Source organism: Suncus etruscus, chromosome 3, assembly GCF_024139225.1.
Source record: "Suncus etruscus isolate mSunEtr1 chromosome 3, mSunEtr1.pri.cur, whole genome shotgun sequence".
NCBI lineage: Eukaryota > Metazoa > Chordata > Mammalia > Eulipotyphla > Soricidae > Suncus > Suncus etruscus.
The window spans coordinates 76,604,819-76,630,444 of record NC_064850.1 but is presented as its reverse complement, the minus strand read 5'-3'; the positions used below and the strand labels follow the sequence as shown (position 1 = coordinate 76,630,444).

At 38.6% G+C, this 25,626-nt stretch overlaps 1 protein-coding gene across 1 annotated transcript in view; it reads right to left on the bottom strand.

Annotated features, from left to right (window-relative positions):
* Window positions 1-25,626, bottom strand: part of LOC126003511 (guanine nucleotide-binding protein G(q) subunit alpha) — a 304,342-nt gene that overhangs the window by 80,642 nt on the left and 198,074 nt on the right. The window contains exon 3 of the mRNA XM_049769762.1: window positions 7,003-7,157. Within this exon, the coding sequence (XP_049625719.1) occupies window positions 7,003-7,157 (155 nt within the window). The remainder of the gene's footprint in view (window positions 1-7,002; window positions 7,158-25,626) is intronic.

Here is a 25,626-nt window from a genome sequence, read left to right as displayed (position 1 = left end):
AGCCTTTCTCCAAAAGCCAGTGGGAACAGTCGTTTCTTGCTATATGCCAACCTGACTGAGAACTATTCTCTGATAATGTCAGGGAACTTTTGGTACTGTAGGCAGTGAACTCATTTGACCTGATGTCTCATTATATTAGCAGGTGGTGAACTCCAGAAAACAAAAAAGAGTAAACCTACAGCCATCTGTTTAGTGTGCATTTTATCTAAAGATATTCAAAACCCTCAGGCTTTTCTACAAACAAGGGGAAAGTTAATGTTCTACAAAACTCTTTGCATTCTAGAATGCTTTTTCTTGAGTTATATAGAATAGAAAAAAACTAAGTTAAAGCCAACTCCTATATATTTATCCAAACTGTGATCAATTATCTGAAATGTATTATTTCCTTGTTTCTACTCTTACTTTCTGTCCTTCAAGTTATCTGACTGCTTATTATAAGCCTGTAAGTTCACTTACCAAACAGAATAAAGAGAAGCATAGATCATTGTATCTTCTCTTTCCTGATGCGTTGGTCTAACTGATAGGTTATTGGTGGAGTGATAGGGGCTATATAGTAATTAGTTATCACTATAGACTACAATAATAAAATATAAGCAATAACATTTCTGAATTATTTCTGTTCAAGAGTATCTTCCATGCTGAATGACTAAATGGCATGCTGTTAGCATAACTGTGTAAACTGGCTGACAATAAATACCTGGTTGGGTTTGTTTTCCACTAAATTCTCTATGATTTTCTCTCTTAACTTTATAAATTATGAGAACCTATAAATAACATATACAAAGATTAATAATTTGTATCTTTCATGATAAGTGACATATGGTCAGGTATTTATTATTCAATTATCTTTTACTTATCTAACACATATGTATCTAGTAGGTACATATCAAATATATATTTAGCTATCATCTATACATTTGTCTGTCCATCCATCTATTCATCCATCCATGACTTCCCTTGCCTGTGAAGTAAAATTGGTTAAAAGTTGGGTTCTGGGGGCCGGGAAGGTGGCGCTAGAGGTAAGGTGTCTGCCTTACAAGCGCTAGCGTAGGACGGACCTCAGTTCAATCCCCCGGCGTCCCATATGGTCTCCCCAAGCCAGGGGCGATTTCTGAGCTCATAGCCAGGAGTAACCCCTGAGCGTCAAACGGGTGTGGCCCAAAAACCAAAAAAAAAAAAAAAAAAAGTTGGGTTCTGTGGTCAAACCCTTAGTATATTGGGCTGGGAATTTGCCTTGCACAAGATCAAACTGGGTTTAATCCCCAGCATCCCATATGATCAAGCCCTATGAAAAACAAAAACAATCTCTAAGAGTAGAGCCAGGAATAAGCTCTTAGTACTGCTGGGTGTGACCCAAATACAAACAAACAAACAAAACTGTGGTTCTGGAGCCAAAGAAATAGTATGGAAGGCAAGGTGCTTGCCTTTTATGCAGCACACCTGGTTTAGATGCCTGGCATTCCATATGATCACCCAAGTCCACCAGGAATGATCTTTGAGTACAGTGCCATGAGTAAGACCTAAGCATAGCCAGGTGTGGCCCTGAGACAAAACCAACAAAACAAGTTGGGTTTCTGGGGCTGAAAGGGTAAAGGTACTTGTCCTAGCACGTGGATAATATGGTTCCTTCCTGGTATTGCATTCCTGGTCAGCAAAAGCAAAACCAGGTATTATTCCTCAGCACAGACCATGAAACCATCACTAAACAATGTCATCAGGTGTGGCTCAATTCCCTGCCTCCTCAAACAGAAAACAAAAAACAAAAACAAAAAAAGGGATGTTTCTGGAGGCATCAAGTTTTAATTCAACTACTACTCTGATCACTATTTGTGAGGCCCTGACCAAGTTACACATGTCCTTCTTTGTGTGAAGAACAAAAATGATCTACTACTTTGGGTGGCTTTGAGGACTGAAATATGTGGATGCATGTAAATGACTAGAAACTAAGACTATACATAATCTGTCAGTCACAGAATTTCCATGACCCCCAGAACTCTAAAAGCAGTAAGAAAACATCAAAAGGCTCTTAAAATTTATAGTTTATCTACAAAAGCCAAGAAGATACAGTACCCACATCTTGGCCATAGAAATAGAGGTGCCTGCCCATTGATGGAGCAATCACGTATGTGGAACAGTAGCAGTGGAACAACTAGGCAGGGATGGAGGAGAGAAAGTTTGCAGTGAACATATGAGCTGACTCCAAGACGGGCCACAAAGAGGTTGTGTGATGGACATATTTCTTTCTTTTAGGACTTGGGAAAGCTTCTGGATTGTGTATCTGGAGGATCTCAGCAAGGAGAACAGTACAGAGGTGCACATGGTCTTGTTGCTTGGGGCCTGAAGAGGTCACAGCCTTTAAATGAGAGCCCAGGTGTGCCTTCATCTAAACAGCAGCACCTCTAGTAACAGTCACCCCAGAACTGATGGCAGTTCTGAAATATTTCTATAAGTAGACGAGACTGCATAGGGAAGAGTACCTGGAACACCAGGGAAGTTTTTATTTTAATTGTGAATAGAAAAACACAAAGAAACTTTATATGCAGGAATCAAAGGAAAATAATAAAGACGCACCAGAGAAATGTACACGTGTACATACTCAGAGAAGCCAGAAAAGATGCAGAAAGTTGGCTCCATCACAGCTTCCATGCTCACCCTAACTTTGCCTGTCTCCTTACATTTTTTAAAAGTAATTAGTTCACTTCCAAGAGAAAAAGCCAGAAAGGCAAAGGGTTAGGACCACACTGCAGACAGAGGAGGGAATTCTGCTGAATAGTTCTGCAATAGTGAGTTGAGAACCAGGAGCCAGAATGTTCACTAGGAAATTTTAGGGACTCTTGTGAACAAGACAGTGATCTAATGACAGAGTGCAGATGGGAATAAGATGGGAGACCATGGGGGTTCCCAGCCACAGGCCTCAGGGTGCAAGGGTACTGAAGGTAGGAGACCAGGCTACATTACTGGGCTATAGTGACCTCTGCTGAAGATCCAGAAGAGAATGGGAAGCTGATCTTCTGGTACATGACACATAATGTCAGGGAAATGTTCCCTTTTAAAAGAGGTTTCTGGAGAAAGCAAAAAAGATTAAAACAAACAGTGAACAGGACATTTGTCGTGTTTGATCAGATACAGGTTTGATTCTCAGCAAACCATACAGTCCCCCAAGCTCTGCCATGAGTGATCCCTGAGTACAGAGCCAAGAATAAGCTGAGTACTACCAGATGTGGCCCTAAAACAATAATAATAATAATGTACATATATAAAAAAATAAATAAAAACTAAACAAAAGTCCAGAAAATAAAGTAGCTGCCTTGTTTCATCCAGTTCAGAGGAGTAAATGTGTTTGCTTGACTCAGATTCCCATAACTGTAACTAGCAACCTCCGCCCACTGAAAAAGTTCTGATTTGTCTGACAAAGTAGACAGCCGCCACCTAGTCAGTTTAACTAGAGAATCAATGTCTATCTTTCCCTGTGAAATCTAGTTCAAATAATACCAATTGAGAAACCATAAAATGCTCATGTAGGCCAGCTAATCCACAGAGATTAAAAATTTAAAAAAATTTAAAAAATTTTAAGAATCTGGAGCTGGAATTAGAACCATGAAAGGAAGAGTTGATTGGGAAGTAGAATCATTCAGTGACCACGTAACACAGAACTGGTGTCAAAAGGAAAAATACCACTTTATCACAGAGGGTGTCAGTTCCTAATACTGAATAGAATAACCATTAAAATATATTTTACACATGATGCTTCAGTAAGGTCTACTTAATTTTAAAAGGCCAAAGCTCTACAGTCCTAGCTTTCGACTCACTCTAATTTTGGATAATTTTGGAAATGTAAATGTGAACTGGGTATTAAATGATTAAAAAAAAAGACTATCCATGCAAGACTACTAAGTAGTAGGTTAGATACAGAGGGGACCATATATTCTAACCGCCCTGAGGGTGAGGGAAGAGGAAATGGGAGGTAGGACAAAAACGGAGGGTTAGGGAGGACAATTTGGGGATGGGAAGCCCCCCTGATTTTATGTAAATATGTACCTAAAATATTATTGTCAACAATATGTAAGCCACTATGATCAAAATAAAAATTATATTAAAAAAATTAGGAATGTGTAACAGAATGAGGAGAAATAAATTTATATGAATAATAAAAAAAAATATAAGACTTACCCATAAAAAAAAAAAAAAGACTATCAGTTAATATTATGCCATTGTGTACTATATCAGCACAGAATGATCTGAAAAACCTACTGGCAGAGCTTCTACCTGAAGGCAAGTAGCTACAGCAGCATCCATTCAATCACAAATGGGTGCCTGTCCACACAGTCACAAATCAAGGTGAAGGGAATATAAGACATGCCTGTGTCAAAAACATAACTGGACTAGCTGGTACTAGGAAGAGAGTAATCTTTCTGAGGGCCTATTACAAAAGGACAAGGTCAACCGTTCCCTAGGGCAGTGCTTCTTAATTATTTTCTGTCATGCCCCCCTAGGAAGAAGAAAACATTTTTCGCAGCCCCCCGCGTGACTGTAAATAGTATCTTTATTAAAAAAAAACTTTAATCTGCAAAAAAAAAATACATAAAATAATTTGAGCTGATTTTTTTAATGAGAAGTGATGTCTGGATTAATGGCTACAATGAACACGTTTTGCAATGCACAACTTTTTGAAGCGGGGTTTGAAGCAGGACTCAGTAACTCTCAGCTTCAGAAACATACAGAGACATAAACAAGGGGCTTAGCTTGTTATGACAGTGTTTGCCAAGGTCAAACGCGCCCCCTTTACGGAGCCTCACATCCCCCCTGGGTCACGTGCCCCACTATTTGAGAAGCATTGCCCTAGGGGAAGGCCTGAAATGGGGAAAGCATTTGGGTTCTCTTTATGAAAATGCTTTATAAAAAGGATTGTAACAGTTGGAACAGAAAAGGGAAAAAAAAAAAAACAGGATAAAAGCAAAAAGGCATACGCTGGGAATGTTAAGTGGAGACCTTATTTATGAATCTAACTTCCTAGTGGAGGAGTTATTCAAGAACAGTAGCTTAGTGAGAAGATGTGGAGAGAAGTCACCCCCCAATGGAAAGAATGAAGATGAGGGTGGAGGGGTCAACAGGCCACCAGGAGAAGCCCAAAGGACAGGATGGAAAACAGGCACAAACATAACCACACCATGGGAAGAGAGATGGAATCTGAAACGGCAAAGGGAACAGAAGGATAGGGGGCAGCCAGTGAAATAGAGACAGCTGGTCAAAGGTTGAGGGGGCAGATATTGGAACAGACAAGAGCTCAGAGCATCTTTTCAGTTGTACTCCCAGGAACTTAAGAGAGTGGGAGCTCAAGAAGAGAAAAAGGAGGAAGTGTAAGGAAAGCAAGCTGAGAAGAGAGAAAGGCTGAGATTAAGAAAGGAGGTGGAATGTGTGGGAGTAAGAAACAGAAAACAAGGCAGAAGCCAAGATCAGAAATGGGAAAAGGGACACTTATCTGTGAGATATATAGATATGGAAATATAATGTGGTATAGGTGCATGCCTAGATTACCCTTGACCCCTGAACCTAGGAAAAAAAGACAAAAAAAAAAATCAAGGTGGGAAGGAAGATGAGAAGGGGAAGTAACGGAGGAATAAGGATTTGGGCTTTGGTTATATTGGGGATAAGGGAGAGTGGTAAAGCTATAAAGCATAAACTAAACAACTATGAAAACAGATGACCTAAGCTGAAATCACAAAATTTTAAGTGCCTGACAAGGTCGCAAACAGTAGGAATAGGAGACTGGTTGTGGGAGGGGGGGACATGATGGCTTATGGGAGCATTGGTGATGTGAGTTGACAGTGTGAAGGAACTGGTATGCCTGAAACTCAACACAAAAAACTTTGCAAACCATGGTTCTTTAATTACCTAAATAATTGTTTTAAATGGGAGAAGGGAGAAGAGATGAAACATTGTAGAAAAAAGGTTCATGAGTACTTGAAGTCACACTTCAGAACTCAAATTCACAGCAAGAAATGAGAACTGTTGAGACCAACATTTGTGGCTGACCACTTGTAAGTGCCTGTTGGTAAAAGTAGGATCAACTGGCTTGAAATAACAGAGCACAACAGTGGGTCAATCTTTGCAGCACAAGAGATGTTTCATCAGCTGGTAGGGAGGTCTTTTCTGCCTTATCTCACAGACCCTGTAGACTGATTTGAGGCTTCTGGGCACTTCCCAGCAGACCTTCTTTCTTTCTAACACCACACAAGAGGTGAATGCTGAGTTTACGTCACCAATGAACACAGACACCCAACTAATAAGCCCGTCATAAAACTCTAACTCAGGCACCTAATTATCTAGTGTGCTGGATATATAGATCACATGAATTCTGTAAGGGCTAAACCTTCCCCTTTTCCTTCTAGCTTTAACCTTGAGCACTATTGGATCTTTCTAAGATGTGAATCTCTCCTAGTACACTTGATTCTGTTGAATAGCTCACAAAAGGATATGGGGATGCATACTTAGACTCACAAGGGATTTTTTCATCACATGGTTCTATCCACCCAGCAACTTCATATTAGTTCTCACAGTAAAGTCAGGCTTGGGGGTTGGGAGCTAGAAAGTCTGACATTTTAGAAACAAGAACTATCCCTATTCTTGATGTGGGCATGTGTTTTCTAGACAATAGCTAAAGGCAAAACTTAAATTAAAAATGATTCTGACAAAGCTTGAACCACAATAGTGGATGTGTTCAAGAATTACTAGTTTAGGGGGAGAAATGGTTGGTTAATTCAGAGTACAAGTTCTTGATTTGCTTTTTCAACAGAAAACAAAGAAATATTCTCTCTACCCCGTGGGTCCTTTACAATAAATAGGTGGACCTACAGGGATGGCATAGGCTTGATCCAAAGCTCTGAGAAAAAGTCACATACTACAGATATAGCACAGAAGACAGAAGTCTGGGTCACTGCAGAGCAGCAGCACTTGGGAAAAGGTGAGAGAGAGAGACAAATGACTTTCTGAATGGATACTCACTATTTGGTAGAGTCAGACAACTGATATTCTCGTCTTCTATCATAGCACTCCTGGATTCCTGGATCATTCCATAAACTCTTTATTGCATCTACATATGGAGTCTCAAAAGCAGACACCTTCTCCACATCAACTTCTCGAACTAACTGTGCATGAGCCTGTTAAGAAACAGAGAACAATAAAAATAGCAGTTTTACTCAACTGCCCATCACAGAAAATCAAGCACAATTGATAATGACACACTCCTTGGTGGCCAGGTTTTTCTAATGGCTTGTAAAAAGTAAATGTTACTCTTCCTTTTTTACCTTCAAATGAGCTGTCTCTCTTTTCCTCTGGAGTCACCCTGCTTTAAGGTGAAAGAAGAAAGTGGAGTGTTGGGCTTCTCTCAGAACAGCATTGCTATGTCCCCCAATAATAAAGTGTTACTAGAAAGAATGCAGACATGAGTTATCCCTTCTTATGTTTAGTTTATTAAAATCAAGTCCCTAATATAGGCCTTGTGTATGTCCTTGCAGAAACTTAAACTGCTCAACTAATAGAAAAGTTTCTCTACTGATGAGAACAAATAACTTTAATAATTTAATCTGAAAAACATGTAAATACTTTCTCCATTATTACACACACCACCATTCAAAATGTTTTTTTTTTGAGGATTCTTGTCAATATTTTTAAGAAAAAAAAAAGACTTCATATTTCTATTACTCATAGTAGAGAGGCAAAGGGTCACACTTTTTTTTCCTTAAAATAATAAAGAGCTAGAGAAATGTTATAGAGTGTAGGGCACTCACTCTGCAAGCAGATAACCCGATTTTGATCACCTTTACCACATATGATTATACGCCTAAACCCCGCCTGGAGTGTTATCTGAGTATAGCCTGATGTAGTTCCCCTGGGCCCCCAAACAAAGAATGAGGCAAGTCCCACAAGCACTGTAAATATACCCTCAAATCCCAAACAAAAAAAAGGTGCCCAATTTGCTGAAATAAACAGCAACAAAAAACAACAACAACAACAACAACAAAAATTCTATTCTGCTCTTGCTAGTTCTGCTCTAGAATGATTAAGCTGGAGAAACTCCACTCTGTATGTCACCATTGAAACAACTCTAGTGAGCCGACTGTCAATGAAAGTGAGTCTCATGGAGAATGCTGAGGTGGGACTCACTCACCCTCAACCAACTTCCATTCATCAGGGGTTTGCCAAGGACCTGTCACATACCAACAGCCTTTCCTTGGACCCAAGAGAAATGTAAAACCTTTTTTAATCCCATCTCAAGCCTTGCTGAATAAGAAATGGAGGTTGAGGCATTGCGACCTCTGCTTTAAGAGACTGTCCAGAGGCTTCCGAGGCTTGCAAACTTTGGAGACCCACAACAAAGTACAGTGCACTACAGAGAAACAAGTTGCTGTGATAGTGATTGATTACATGTTACTCAGAGAACTAAAGTCTGCAAAAGAAAAGAGAAGAGGCCTCTAGAGGCCAATGAAGCTACAAAAGTGGGGTCACTGTTTCTATTGCTAAGGTCCTGGAAGTCACAGAAAAGCATGGCACAGACTGGATTCAAGCAAAGGAGTAAAAGTATCTGCACTAACTAAAAAGGCAGCTGCTAGTTAACCTCCATCAACTATTGCTGTTAGAAATACAGATAGGTCCCATCTTGTCAGGGCACCTGCTTTTTCCAGAGATGCTAAAAATCTATGTGCTTATGTGAATTATCCCTAACTGTCAATGCTGGCCACATTATAAAAATAAAGCAAATACACATTTCATAAGTAAAGATTAAGAAAATTTGCCCAAGTGGACTGGAGACCAGTTGGTTTCTCTGTTTCAGAAGCTTCTTCTCCTTTCACTTGATCCAAGATACTGTACAAAGTCAGTGATTCGTCACTGCTCAGAGGATTTTCCAGCATTTATCCAAGTACTACGCTATCCACAGGAGAAACAGCTGAGGGCTTTTCCTGAACTGGGCCAAAGCTACTGGTGACACAGGTCAGGGTACAAAGTGTTCAAAGTGAACCTGATGCTTTCTTTGCCAGACCTGCCATGCCGTTTGGAAGGAGTTCTGCTCCTGTTTCCAGAAAAGTGAGCTTTTGCCAGAGAAAACAGTGTTGACATGACAGACACTTCTCACTAGTATGATTAAATGTTCACTGGATTGCAATGAGATGCAAGGTAATGTAGCAATGAGAAAATGAGATACAGTTCCTGTGGGGTAAAGTAGTGAGGGCAGGCAGTTCCACAGAACATAACGAAACAAAGCACAGAAGAAGTGCAAGAGAAAATATCCCCACCGTGCATGACTTTCATTACTGAAGACACTGACATAGACACACTATGGCTCAGTAGTGTGGAGTTGTAACTTTCTATGGTGTGCCTTATTTTTTGGGGGGGTATACACCCAGCAGTGCTCAGGGGTTACTTTGGGCTCTGTGCTCAGAAATCACTCCTGGCAGGTTCGGGGAACCATATGGGATGCTGGGGATCGAACCTGAGTCGGCCACATGCAAGGCAAATGCCCTACTGCTATGGCCCAGTGTGCACTTCTTTAAGATGAGACTTCCTTCCTTCCTTCCTTCCTTCCTTCCTTCCTTCCTTCCTTCCTTCCTTCCTTCCTTCCTTCCTTCCTTCCTTCCTTCCTTCCTTCCTTCTTCCCTTCCTTCTTTCCCTTCTCTTCCCTTTCCCTCCCCCCTTCCCCTCTCCCTCTTCTTCCCTCCCCTTTCCTTCCCTTCCCCTCTCCTATAACCCCAGTTCCCTTGCTCTTGTAATTTCCTACCATCCTTTATGTTTCTTATTTAGGCTTCTGGTTTGGAATTGTATTTACTCAAGGCTATCTACATATGAGGCCACATCTAAAAGGAAGTGACTCCTGGCTATTCTCCTCTTTCAAAGCTATGTGCTCTTTGCATTTTTTGAATCATGGGATGCTCCTATCTAGCTTGAAGATCAGAGTATTCATCTGGTTCATCCCTTTCCTAGGTCAAAGTGCTATAGATTATTAATTTCTTTGAAGCTAAGCATAGACAGGCAACAAATATCTGCTTAACTTAACAGCAATTTAAAAAAAATTCCTATATGCCTAACAAGTCAGTTTCTCAAGGAAGTTTTCTCCAATGTATTTCCTCCTCTCACGGCTATCACATGAAGTTTTCAAAAAACAGATCCTCATAGGAAACACATTGATTCTTGTGACATCCTGATTATAGCAGACTGAACACTGAGTGCAGGGTCAAGTAGGGTTCCAGCCAATTAGCACCTCAATGAGTATTTGTTGAATGAAGGATGCAAGCAGAGTGAAGAGCTGAAGGTACAATTTGGAAATCAGCCTGAAGACAGTGGTGGGATATAGTGAGAAAATTCAACAAAATGAATAGCTCGCCAAGGATACATACATTTAGATTTGAAGGAAAGATACACAGCTTCATAGATTAATAACAGCACAGAAACTTATACAGACTCATTCTGGAAATCTGTACATCTAACTAGAGTCCTAGCCTGACCCAAAATAATGGGTATTTAGCCATAATGCTTTGGAGAAACTAATTCACCAATTTATTTACTTGGTTTGGCAATACTCAAGGCTTTCTCCTGGTTCTGCATTCAGGGTTAACTCCTGGCTTTGCACTTGAGAATAATTCCTGGCAGGGAACCATATGTGGTGACAAGGATTGAATGAGGGCCAAATGCAGACAAGATAAGCATCTATCATCCATCCATCCATCCATCCATCCATCCATCCATCCATCCATCCATCCATCCATCCATCCATCATCTATCTTTTTTCTTTTTCTCCTCCCTTCCTTTCTTTCCTTCCTTCCTTCCTCCCTCCTTCCCTCCCTCCCTCCCTCCCTCCCTCCCTTCCTCCCTCCCTCTCTCCCTCCCTCCCTTCCTTCCTTCCTTCCTTTTCAAAAATAATATCTTTATTTAAGCACCATGATTACAAGCATGTTTGGGGTTGGCTTTCAGACATAAAAAGTACACCCCTGGGGTTGGAGTGATAGCACAGCGGTAGGGTGTTTGCCTTGCATGAAGATGACCCCAGACAGGGCCAGGTTCAATCCCCATTATCCCATATGTTTCCTTGAGCCTGCCAGGAGCTATTTCTGAGTGGAAAGCCAGGAGTAACTACTGAGCACTACCGGGTGTGGCCCAGAAACAAAACAAAACAAAAAGTACACCCCCTTCACCAGTGCAGACAAGTATCTTAACCTCTTTATATCTCTCCACTCCTTAATTTACATCTTTAGATTTTGTTTTTCTTATCCATAAGATTATACTAATGGACCAAATCACCCCAGATTTCATTCAACTTTATAATAAATTTTACGCATATATAATGGCTATATACACATTAGAAATATAACTATAATACAAAGCACATCAAAGATATAAAACCCTCCCTCTAGGAACACAAAGTTGTTTGCTGCCTCTAAAGCTTTTGAGTTTAATTCCATCCTTGCTGTTTTGGAAAATGAGGTTTAAATATAATCATCCATAATTTGCAATTATGTAAGAGCTTTCTGCTAAGTCTTCTTAAGTTATTTAAAAGTATGACAGAATTTTACAAAATACACAATGAATTTTAGATTATAAAGGACAATCCACTCCATTTTTTCCTACCAAAAATTTGTATGAGAAAAGAATATTTAGTTTTAGAGTAGGAAGATAAATTAGATAAATGTGAACTGTGAATAGTGGCAAAAATCACAAGCAATTATATGACATTAAACAATTACTAAGGACAACACTATGATGAAAAGGGAAAAGTAATTTCTAATAATAGTACAAATAACAAGTCAATTACAGTGGAATGCCCTTTTGTTTTGAACACTGCACAGAGAAGCAAAATAGGCATTAATCATATATTATAAAACACCAACTATACTTTGATTTCATTTTCAGTTCCAGCTGACAGACTGAATAGCAATATTCATTGGTGAATGAGGATTTCACTAATGCTGGTAAATCTCACAGGGAATATCAGGAGACTGAGTAGATTATTAGGAAGGGGGCAGAATTCTAAATCAAGATCAGAGTCACTATATCACTGGCAAGTCAGGTGAAACACTGCTTCAGCAAAGGAAGGGACTGAGTTTACCTGCCTGTGAAAGGCCCAGAAATAGAAAGCCCAGTGCTGATGTCCATACCAGCTCCCTGAGTTGATCTGTTTATGACAAGAGATGCCTGAAACGACAACAAGGTCACCTCAGCCATAATCTTCTAGGAATACATTTTCACTGTGAAACAAAGCTCACATGTTCTCAATATTTCCCCCTTGGAGCTTATTTCATTTTGACAACTTATTCTAAAAATCAAAAAATTGAAGCTTCCTAAATATATTACAGAAGGAAAGAGATCTCAAGCTATTGTGGTTCCGTTTTCTTCTGCTCAAAGGCAATGAAAGTTCAATGAGGAGCACTGATATTAATGAGACTACTGGCTATAATCATGTTCACCCTGTCCTAGATGAGTGGGATCTCTGCTAAGAAGATTGTCATCCTTAAATCTGTTTACCAATCTGTTCAATGGGGACAGGTGGCATCTCATCTTTTTCTTTTCTTTCTTTTTTTCTCTTTTTTTTTTTTTTTTTTGGCTTTTGGTTTTTAGGTCACACCTGGCAGTGCTCAGGGGATACTCCTGGCTCTATGCTCATAAATCGCTCCTGGCAAGCTCAAGGGACCATATGGGATGCGGGGATTCGAACCACCGATTCTCTGCATAAAAGGCAAATGCCTTACCTCCATGCTATCTCTCCAGCCCCATCTTTTTCTTTTCTTTTTTCCTTTCTCTTTCTCTCTCTCTTTCTCCTTCCTTCCTTCCTTCCTTCCTTCCTTCCTTCCTTCCTTCCTTCCTTCCTTCCTTCCTTCCTTCCTTCCTTCCTTCCTTCCTTCCTTTTTTGGTTTGGGGGACACCGTGCCCAGGGTTAAATAATGTCAGGTGTATATTTACATTTTTATAGGCAGAGCCAAATAAAACTACTAATTATCCATGGAACTGGAGCAAGAGCACATTGGGTAAGGCAGTTGCTTTGCATGCAGCTGACCCAGGCTTAATTTCCAGCACCCCATTAATAAGGCACACCAAATCCCACCAGGAATAATCCTTGAGCTCAGAGCCAGGAGTAAACCCTGATTACAGTCAGGTATAGCCCCAAAACAAAACACCTACTAAGTATTCAAAATAAAAGAAAGAAAAATAACACAGAAAACAGAAGCCATGGTGTACAGATCTACTAGCTTTTGTGCCTTTGAGCATACCACACAAGTTCTAACTACTCAGAGCTGAAGTAACATTCTGGAAGCCATCCTGGACATAGGATCTGTGAGCACTCATATGTGCAAATGCCTCTTAGGATAAAGTTTATAAAGACAACGTTTATAGGAACTGGCATTTCTCAGACCCTTTCATCTTCTTTGACAGGTAAACTTTTACTTAGGGGATTTACACAAATATAACCAGAGGCTCTTGCCTTTTTATAGGAGTATTCCTGTGTGTGACAAGACCAGCAAAGTCACACTGTGCTAACTCTGGCTGTGTGCCCATAGCAAATGATTCACTCTCACAGAACAGCCTTGACACTCACGATTCAATGTAGGGCTCAACAAAATCACAAGCGACTACAGGACCTCACATTCACCAGCAACAAGGAAGATTGAGAGACATGTATGAGGAATCCTTCAGTGAGAGGAGCTTTCTGGCTCTCTTTGCTATCTGACATTAGGGCTTCAGGAGTCAAGCAGAGCCAATAATGCTGAGAACAAGGGAACAAAGATACACTGGCCTAACAGTGGCTAGTTATCCACGTGTCAGTCATAATTTTCCATGTTAGTTCTCTGTCTTCGGGTAGGTAACTCAGTCTTCCTGCACTACTGATTCTTTTTCCATGGATAGAAAATAAATTGTAGGGCTATTAGGAAAATTAGAAGAGCACTTGGTAAAAAAAAATGTAGTACTATATTTACTACAGAATCTTCTGTTACCTCAAAAATACCACTTGTTGATGATAATTTGGAAAATGTTTATCTGTCACATACTAGAAAGTAGAGGATCTATTATTAAATATAATGTTCCAGGTGACAAAATGGATTGAAAATTCTTTTCAATCATTTTCAACGTTTAACAAATTAATCACTCCATGATGAAAGCTGCTCTTCTATGGCTAATATTTTTTTTTTTTAAAATAGGGGTCAAACTTATGGTATTGTAAGAGGCTGAGGCCATTTCCAGTGATGCTCACCAGTGTACTGCATGTGGCTCAAGTTCCCTGTTGTTTAGTGTTTGGGGGTGACTTAGGGTATACTCAGCAGTTTAGGGGAGAGACAGCCCTGACAGAGACTGATTTCTGTGTGCCAGAGCTAAATGTTAGCTGTACCAATAGTGTAATGAAGATTTCTGTGTTTTGTTTTTTGGTCCACACTCAGAGGAACTCAGGGCTTACAAAGGCTTTGCACTCAGGTATTACTTCTAGCAGGGCTCAGAAAACCATGTATGGTTCTGTCGACTGAATCTGGTCAGCTGTGTGCAAGGCAAGTGTCCTACTTTACTGTATTATCTCTCTCCTCATTCTTTATTTTTATTAATATCTTTATTTAAACACCTCAATTACAAATATGATTATAGTTGGGTTTCAGTCATGTAAAGAACAGCCCCCTTCACCAGCATAACATTCCCATCACCAATGTCCAAAATCACCCTCCTCCCCAACACAACCCGCCTATACTTTAGACAGGCTTTCTACTTCCCTCATTCATTCACATTGTTATGATAGTTCTCAGTGTAGTTATTTCTCTAACTGCACTCACCACTCTTTGCGGTGAGCTTCATGTTGTGAGCTGGACCTTTCTTCCCTCCTCTCTTTGTCTCTGAGAATTATTGCAAAAATATCTTTTATTTTCCTTAAAACCCATAGATGAGTGAGTCTATTTTGCATCTATCTCTTTCCCTCTAATTTATTTTGTTCAGCATAATAGATTCCATGTATATCCATGTCTAGGAAAATTTCATGACTTCATCTTTCCTGATGGCTGCATAATATTCCATTGTGTATATGTACTACAGTTTCATTAGCCATTCATCTGTTGAAGAGCATCTTGGTTTTTTCAGAGTCTGGCTATTGTAAATAGTGCAACAATGAATATAGGTGCGAGGAAGGGATTTTTGTATTGTAATTTTGTGTTCCTAGGGTATATCCCTAAGAGTGCTATAGCTGGATCGTATGGGAGCTCTGTTTCCAGTTTTTGGAGGAATCTCCATATCGCTTTCCATAAAGGTTGGACTAGTCGGCATTCCCACATCAGCAGTGAATAAAGAATTCCTTTCTCTCCACATTCCTGCCAGCACTGCTTGTTCTCATTCTCTGTGATGTGTGCCAATCTCTGTGGTGTAAGGTGGTACCTCTTAGTTGTTTTGATTTGCATCTCCCTGATGATTAGTGATGTGGAACATTTTTTTCATGTGCCTTTTGGCCATTTGTATTTCTTCTTTGTCAAAGTGTCTGTTCATTTCTTCTCTCCATTTTTTGATGTGATTAGATTTTTTTTTCTTGTAAAGTTCTGTCAGTGCCTTGTATATTTTGGATATTAGCCCCTTATCTGATAGGTATTGGGTGAATAGTTTCTCCCACTCAGTGGGTAGCTCTTATATTCTGGGCACAATTTCCTTTGAGGTGCAGAAACTTCTCAGCTTAATATATTCCCATCTGTCCATCTCTGCTTCCACTTGTTTGGAGTGTACTGTTTCCTCCTTAAAGATGCCTTTAGTTTCAATGTCATGGAGTGTTTTACCTATGTGCTGCTCTACATACCTTATGGTTTCAGGCCTGATATCAAGGTTTTTAATCCACTTGGATTTTACCTTCGTACATGGTGTTAGCTAGGGGTCTAAGTTTGCTTTTTTGCAAGTGGCTAACCAGTTGTGCCAACACCACTTGTTGAAGAGGCTTTCCTTGCTCCATTTAGGATTTCTTGCTCCTTTATCAAAAATTAGATGATTTTATGTTTTTTTGGGGGGGATTCTCTGAGTACTCAAGCCTATTCCACTGATCTGAGGGTCTGTCTTTATTCCAATACCATGCTGTTTTGATAACTATTGCTTTGTGATACAGTTTAAAATTGGGGAAAGTAATGCCTCCCAAATTCCTTTTCCCAAAGATTGCTTTAGCTATTCGAGGGTGTTTATTGTTCCAAATGAATTTCAGAAGTGTTTGATCCATTTCTTTGAAGAGAGGTCAAAGAGATAGCACAGCTGTAAGGTGTTGCCTCGTATGCAGAAGGACCGTGGCTCGAATCCTGGCATCCCATATGGTCCCCCGAGCTGCTGGGGTGATTTCTGAGCTTAGAGCCAGGAGTAGCCCCTGAGTGCTGCCGGGTGTGACCCAAAAAGCCCCCACATTTCTTTGAAGAATGTCATGGGTATCTTTAGAGGGATTCCATTTAATCTGTACAATGCTTTGGGGAGTATTGCTATTTTAATGATGTTAATCCTGCCAATCCATGAGCAGTGTATGTGTTTCCATTTCTGCGTGTCCTTTCTTATTTCTTGGAGCAGGGTTTTATATTTTTCTTTGTATAGGTCCTTCATGTCTTTAGTCAGACTCCTCATTCTTACTTTACTCTTCATTACGGTTTTTGTTCAGACAATTAATGACAGTAAGGTAGACAACTGCTAGACCTCTCTTATTGTTTATGCAGTCATATCTATATTTACTTCTATTAACATATAGGAATTCCTTCCCTGGTAAAGGAAAAAAATATCATTGTTTAAAATACTATCTTTTCTTTGAAGAAATTCAATCTTGTCCAACATCTGTCATCTCTGTAGGGCTACTGTCTAATCCCAAATTATCCTCTGTTTGCCATTTATTCTCCAGGTGATGCTGACCTCCTGGTTATAGTCCCTAGAGCCTTTGTAAAACAATAGAACTGAAGTTGATTCCCTTCCCTTCCACCTGGGTCCTTCAGTCTTCAAGCTCAGATTCTGCAGTCTTTCCAAGCCCACAAACAGGTATAAAATCCTCTGCTTGCTCATTTTCCAGGTCCACTTTCACACCTTATACCCATAACTCAGCTCACTGCTGCTACTTGTACAAATCCATGCAACCACTTATGCACGGCTGTTCTCCTAACTAATTGTAGGTCACTCTGCACACACTTGCACCCCGTTACATGGTGAGGATTAGCAGGAAAAGAAAACAGCAACACTTAACCTAAACCTTCACCATCCATGGTGGTGAACAGAGCCTAGCAGACACAATAGGGAAGCTGTGTAGTTGTCAACCAAACTCAATGAGTGAGTGAGTGAGTGAAGGTAAATAGCATATAAGTGTCTACTAGTATCAACCAGCTCTATAGTCTCCTGGACAATGACTAAAAAACATCATGATAAGAATGCTTGGCTGTGCCATCAAAGAAACAATGGTTTAGTTCATTAGATATAGAAAAGCATGAGAGGAAAAAAATGTCAAAACAGTCAGAAATGACAGAACTGAAGACTGGCTGATGAAATAAAATAACTCAATAGTAGGCCTCAGCAACAGAGGAACAACAGCTGAGGATAAAAGCAGTGAGGTTCAAGATGAGATGCAGGAAACCTCTAGATAACATCAGAAGACAGGAAAAGATTTGGGGAAAAAAAAATAACAGCACACCAGGGAACTGTGGGATGGTTTCAAAAAGAACAGTATAAGAATCATCAAGTCAGGGCTGAAGAGATTGTATCATTGATAGAGAGTTAGCCTGGCATACAGCTAATCTCTGGCATTCCCTATGGTTTCCCAAGCACTGCCAGGAATGATTCCTGAGTCCAGAGCCAGGAAGATATGGTTCAAAAACAAAATAAAACAAAACAAAAACATTAAAGTCTCTGAGAAATATGAAGTTGAATTAACATTAAAACAAAGCAAAACAAAAGGACCGGCAAGATGGTGCAGCCGTAAGGTGTTTGCCTTGCACATGGCTGACCCAGGACAGACCTAGGTTCGATCCCCCGAGCCAGGAGCGATTTCTGAACACATAGCCAGGAGTAACACCTAAGCGTCATAGGTATGGCTCAAAAATAAAAACAAAAAAACAAAAAACCCCAACAATAACAACAACAACAACCAAAACACTAGTGAAATTGTATGTAAGAATTTTCCAGAGTTGATGAATTATATATACTGAGGTTCAAGAGGCCCATAGGGTCCCTCTAAAACAGACTCAAATAAAAAGCTCTTGACAATTGTAATCCAAATGACAAAAAGCAAAGATAAAAAGCAGATCAAAGAAAGAACTACATACAAAAGAATTCCCATAAGATTCACAGCAGATCTAGCAAAGGAGACTGTAACAGGCCAGAAGAGAACAGTGGGATATAGAAAAAACAACAAAAAACCAAAACAATACAAAACCTCAATGAAATAAACACTTTACCATGAATACTCTATCTAGTTAGATCATCAATCAGGCTTGAAGAACTGATCCAAAGCTTCATGAACAGAAGGAAAAGCTTAGCAAGTTCAAAGCCATAACACCATCTTGACAAGCATTAGAAGAACTTTTTGAAAGACACGACACACAAACATGCATAAGCATTCATAAAATGATGGCAATAAGTTACTTTAAATCTGTAATCTCTCTCAAAGTCAATTGACAGAACCCACCAATCAAGAAAGAGAAGGGCAGAGTGGGTAAGAAAAATGGAACCCAACTTTCTGCTGTCTATCTCATATTTGTTATGTAAGCTGAAAATATTAGGGTAAACAAGGGTTCAAAGTCAAAGTTTAGAAAAAAAATCATACAAGCAAACAATTACCTTAAAAAAGTCAAGTGGTCATATCTATGTTGTATAACACAGATTTCAAATTACAAAATTCTAAAAGGGACTGGGATGGCAATTTATTAATCATCAATACATTAAGAACTAAACACTCTCAAACGTATATGCACTTAACAATGAACCATCATAAAAACCTAAAACTGCTTATAAATCTTAAGGACGGTATTGACAACAAATAGTAGTAGTAGTAGAATGTAAATTCCTCTATCATTACTGCATAAAATTAACTAGACACACAAAAAAAAATCAACAAAGGAACACTAGATTTGAAGGAAGAAATGGGCTTAACATCTAGATACACATAGGTCCCTTCAAAATTGGAGTATACGTTCTACTCCAGTGCTCACAAAACATTCCCCAAGAAAGATCACATGCTGGGCCACAGTCTATCTCCATAAAAAATAAGACAATAAAAAACTCCACATGAATTATCTTTTCAGACTATGTCTTTTAAAAGGAAATTAACCACAAACAGAAATGGGAAAAATTCTAATACTTAAAAATTAAACAAATTAAAATAAAAATAACAATCCCTTTTTGAACCAGAGGGGGTAAGGAGAGGGTGAGGGCGAGGGGGGGGGGAAGAGAGAGAGAGAGAGAGAGAGAGAGAGAGAGAGAGAGAGAGAGAGAGAGAGAGAGAGAGAGAGAGAGAGAGAGAGAGAAGAGAGAGAGAACACCAGAGAGAGAGAGAGAGAGAGAGAGAGAGAGAGAGAGAGAGAGAGAGAGAGAGAGAAGAGAGAGAGAACACCAAACATAGACTCTGAAAAATATAGCAAAGATACATAGTTTAAAAAAAGGGGTGGGCAACAAGTGGCCAAAAGCTATAGAGCTAGAAAACTGATCTTGGAGTGGAATTCAGAGTAATCTATAGGATACTGGTGGAGAGAAGAGGGTTCTGATTCTGGGTGTGGTGTTGGAACGACATATGCATGAGACCATCATTAACAGTACTGTAAATCATGGTACCTTGACAGAAAAAAAGGGAGGAAAATAAATTCTAATTTCTTTCTTGACCCCAGTACTCTAATTTTTTATTTTTTAGATTATTTCTATGCTTGTTTTCCTATTGTCTGTTGGTATGCAGTGTAATAATTACCAGTTATCAATGACATTTAGGCCATATGCTTCGTGCAATTCAGTATAGCATACATATATCAAGCAGTTTCAAAAATATGCATTCACTACATTCTTAATGATGTATTAGTTAAATGATGTCATTTATAAAAAAACAACCTATTGGCTTTACTCTGTAATATCTTGGGATGCAATATAAAACTTTGTACTTTTTGAAATGTTACTTATTATTTTCAAGATGATCACAATAATATCATAGTATGGACATATGCATATAAATGCTCCAAAGTAACAGTTTATTTTTTTTCAAAGTATTTAGGCAAAGTCACAGCGGTAACCAAAAAAATCAGAAAACAATTCTTCTAAAGATATGCATATTTAATAAAATTTAGAATAATTAAGATATGCCAGGTATACTTGCGCAGTTACTTTCAAAGATTATTTGAGGAACTTAATCACTTGGGTGTTTATTTGAAAAGTGGGCCTCTAAAGTCAAAGTATGATAAATGTGGAAAATGATGATTATGAAAAGTTAAATAGATGTCTATAGTGTAAAACTTAGTGCAAAACTCAGAATGAACCTTATTCACATAGCTGTGTAAGGAAATCATGAGTGGACCATTCTAATTTATCAATCTTACATCATCAGGGCTGTTTCCTTACTCAGATCAGACGATGGAATTGCTGGCCTCATGAACCATATTTGGAAAAACACTGAGAGAAAGAAATCCAGCAAGCAACTGACTGAACTGCTAACTCCTCCACTCTGGCATTACAAATAAACTAAATAAATTGGCATCATCTTAATTTCTAAGATTATATTTTGCCTATGGTTCATTTCCTCATATATCTTAGAAAAACAAACAAATAAACAACAATCATCTTAGCCATTTGCCATGTCTGTACTCTCACAATCTTATTAACCAGTATACTGCTGCTGGGTTTTTTGTTTTTTTTTTTGACAATAGGAAAAACAGATAAAGAAGATTCTCTAGTTCAGCTCAGTTCAGCTAGTTGTAGACTTCCAAACCAAGACCCAACCTTTGCTCTTTCATGAAGAAGCCTAGATGCGCCACAGAATTGAGCTTCTGCAAATGTGAGAGAATATTTCTGGGATAGTCAGTACCCTAACACAACAATTGGAGTTTAAGGAACTACTCAGATCTGAGAACTCATGACTCTGGATCTCACAATATTTTCTGAAATAAAGAAATTTCTAAAACAATTGTCTTTATCTCTCTAGCTCTGAGACTGTTTCAATAGCAAACTATTTCAATAGCAATAGCAATAGAAACTGTTTCAATAGCAAAAATGGAGAAAGAAATGAGAATAATGGCAACTACTTATCCAGTGAAAGAAAGCAAATACAGATCAAGGATCTGAGTAAAAGAAGGGAAGGGAAATAAGGGAACACCCAGCACTAGTCATTTTGGGGATAAAATATCTATCATATAATTCGTTGATGATGGGGGGGGGTGGTTCCATGTTCAGGAGAGGTAGGGAGATGAGGGAGAGAGAGGTTTCCTGGCCATTCTCAGACAACTGGGATCACCATGTTTCATCAAAAACAGTTTTTACAAGTATTAAAAATATTTTATTTTCAATACTTCTTAAAGCAAAATAATTTACCATAGTAACGAAGAGGATATATGTTATCACATACTTATAATGAAGCTTTACAAGCCTTAACTTGTTCCATGAATTAAGGTGAAAAAGAAAGTAAGAAGCAAATCATCAGCCGTTTTGTAACAGTTCACATAGTAATTGATATTACTTTGTTGTTTGTACATGAATGCATGAGAAAATTTATAATAAAATATGAGCAAACATAAGAAAAGTCACCTGACCTAAATGAACTCATCTTCTCAAAAATAATATGAAAATGCAGCAGCGTGAGCCAATGAGTCAGCTCTGAGCACCATACCCTGCAAATACATACTATCATTTATTTTATTTTATTTTATTTTATTTTATTTTATTTTATTTTTTTTTTGTTTTTTGGGCCACACCTGGTGGTGCTCAGGGGTTACTCCTGGCTGTTTGCTCAGAAATAGCTCCTGGCAGGCACGGGGGACCAGATGGGACACCAGGATTTGAACCAACCACCTTTGGTCCTGGATCGGCTGCTTGCAAGGCAAACACAGCTGTGCTATCTCTCCGGGCCCACATACTATCTTTTAGTGAAATATGAGGACTGAGTTTTTGTAGTTGATACTATCATTGAACTACAATGGTGGAAATGGTGAATGCTAAAGAGCAACGAATTTAATCATTTTTTTGGTTTTTTTTTTTTTTTTTTGGAGGGGGTCAAATCCGGCAGTGCTCAGGGGTTGGTTATTCCTGGCTCTACATCCAGAAATCGCTACTGGCAGGCACGGGGGACCATATGGATGTCGGGATTGGAACCACCATCATTCTGCATGCAAGGCAAACGCCCTACCTCCATCATGCTATCTCTCCGTCCCCCCCAAATTAATATTTTTTTTTTTTAGATATAACAGCTCCCAAACAATTTCCTGTTGGTTCTGTTCTTGAAAGGTCTTAAGTCTGAGTGTATCTCAGAAACTGTGAGCCTCAAAGACTGGGGCATAATGCGTTTTGCTTCAATCCACCAGAAGAAAGAGTGGCACACACCCTTCTCCATTATCCTAGTAACTGAGTGGATGGGCTGAGCTTGGTCATTGTGGTCTGTGCTTACTTCACACTAGCAATCAATGATCACATAGTGCCTGTGCAGTTGGGGCAGATTTGGAAGAGTGAGAATATCATTCAGACTGAACTAAGTGTTAAAGTGGGAAATCTGTTCTGCTCAAGTAACTTCTTAAAGCACAAAGTGACAACATGTCACATCCATCCTCACTTATTTTACTGCAGCTATTAATAAGGAATGTTTCACTAGAAAACAAGTTTTGAATATAAGTGCCAAATGCTTGAGATGCTGGGACTGAGGTACAGACTACCAGTGTCACAGGCAAATGTAGCTCAGACCTTACTGCCTGTTTTATGTATTTTCAGTTTGGTCCAACATTTTATGAGTAGTCAGCATCTAAAATAGAAAGCTTTCTTTGCTGGGTAAACAGGACATTTTAGCTACACTGTACCCATATTCCAAGAAAAAAAATAGTAATATTGGACAAACAGGCTATCATCAGCCCTCATTATTCTCATTATTATTAATGGAAAAGGGCATAATTCATTCTAGAAGTAAAGAATATATTCAATGTTCTACAATATTCTAAATTGGTAAAAGAACAGAGCTGGGAATTTAAGTAGTTTGAGTTTACACACCACTTCTTATCTCCAATATTCAGCAGATCTGGGATAAATCTGTGAGAGTGAGAGTGTGAGTGTGTACGCATGTGTGTGTACTAAGACAAGCATTTTGCATTAATGGAACAGAAAATGACACGATCTGAATGATTTCAGAGCTTTTTTTTTTTTTTTTATAATTTCCTACTCAAGATCTATTAAAAATATCCTGAATCTTAGGTCATCCAAGGCTATAGCCATCATGTCAGCACTTCAATTTAAGCCCAGATGCACAAAAATCAAAGTTATAGTGGACTTTGAATCCTTGTATTATATGTTCCAATTTACCCAAGCCTAATCAAGATGATCAATGCATGTGCTAGGTGCCAAGGATATGGCTGGATTATCAGAGGCAGCCAGGAAGGTTACCATGAAGGTGCAACACACAGTATGGAAGGCCTATGCCTTTTGGGTCAAATCTTGAATTTCACTCATGCTCCCATTTATTTGTCTTGGGAGCACTTCAAGCCTCAACCTCTTTATCTTAAAAGCTAGTTAATGGTAAGTTCACTGTGGCACTGATACGGAGATGAAGCAGAATATCTTACATAAAACGAAGTGTAACAAGCATACACTTATGGCTCAGTTTAGAGAAAAAAATACTTAAGTTTTTCAAGTATGATCCAAAGGGAACAGCTCACCTAGGCCCTCCTAAGCATCCTGTGAAACATTACTCTTCCTGTTCTGTATTTTTCTTTTGCATTTGGTGTGGGGTAGGGGGTGAATTGGGGTGATGGGAGATTGTAGGGGTGATATTCAGCTTGTGGTAAATTATTCCAAATATTGCAAAATAATTTGTATTGTTCCGACCAGTACTCTAAAAGTTTAAATTTTTAGAGACTATTATGCTATTTTAAACTCTTAATCTATAGACTATGTATAATAAAGTGACCACCGGTAATAATTTTACAGTTATAATAGTTTTCAAGTAGAAGTACACTTACTTTGTCATGCACAAAGCATGTTTTTTCAACACAGGATAAAAACAACCTCATTACACTTCACTCATCTCAATATGTTCTGAAAACAGGCAAAGATTACAATAGAACTAAAGCCTCTTCTAACTCCCAAATAGAGATAGAGGAAGAATTAACCAGATATGACCAGATGTTCTCTTCCCTGAAATGCTAATAATCTTCATTAAAAAGCTAAAGTGGTCTGTTACATTCTATCCATCATAAAGTAAAACTAAATCAAATCTACTTTTATATAATTCTGCAAATGGCAATGTTTTTTTCAGGCTTTATCAGGAAGATTAAAAAATATGGACACAGCCTCTTTTAGGAATGCCTGACTATATATCTATTTTTGATTTGCTTTCATATAATTTTTAAATTTAACTCCAACTTCCTTTTTATTGGGCCATATGAATTACAGTCCATCTTTGCTAGCATTCTGACTGTCACTCTGAGGAAACTTATGTAGAAATAGACTCACAAAAGATGATAACCTTTCATGAACCTCTTCTGGGTTTGTGAACAATGCATGGTAACTACATTCTTTTACAGTTTCTTCAAGCTCTTTCTATACATTTAGTGTAAATAATCTATAATGCTACTTAGTTCGTAATAGAAAATACCAATCTTTTAGAACCTCCATATCATTTATTAAAACAATCTCTTGCTATAATGAGTGAAAAAGAGAAAATTAATTTTCTTAATCAAAGTCTAAAGAATGAGGGCAGAGAAAAGAAGGGACCATAAAAAGTTTGTGCACTGGAATAAGGTTAAAAAAATAAAAAAATTTCAGAATAATTTATCTGGGTTAATTAGTATTCTAAGAAAAGGCTCTTTTCAGTTCAATAATATAAATTTGAGAAAGATAATTTAAGAGATATTTTTTTAAATTAAGCAAAGAAAACTTCAAATAGGAAGGTAAAACCTTTAAGTACAAACATCATGAATGTGTGGCCAATAAACATGATAAAGAAATCTGACATTTGAAAAGGAAATCAGAGGGGGCCAGAGAGTTGGTACAGTGGGTAGGAAATTTGCTTTGTAGGTGGCTGACCCAGGTTTGATCCCATGTGTGGCAAGAGTTGATCATGAGAAAGGGAACAGCCTGGAGAGCTGTCCTAATGACAGAATGACAAACAACTCAGAGGAACTGCCTACTTGAAGAGGAGACTTGCATTTTCTTTCATGCAGACTTTCCTTATCATCAGGAGTAGCTGATTCCATCTGCTCACTATGGACTTTTGTAAAAATAAACACACACAATCCTTCTCTCAAGGCCAGAGGATATCTTAACAAGCGGAAGAAAAATTGCAAAGGAAGGTATGGCAGAAAGAGCATTTTAAAATAAGATAGCTAGAAATATTGCCACTGTGATATGGTTTTACTTTCAAAACCAGTGTTAGGTATATTAAGATGAAATAATCTATATAAAATTAGAACAATCTGTGTGGGTGAGAATCTGAAGAAAGTGATCTGT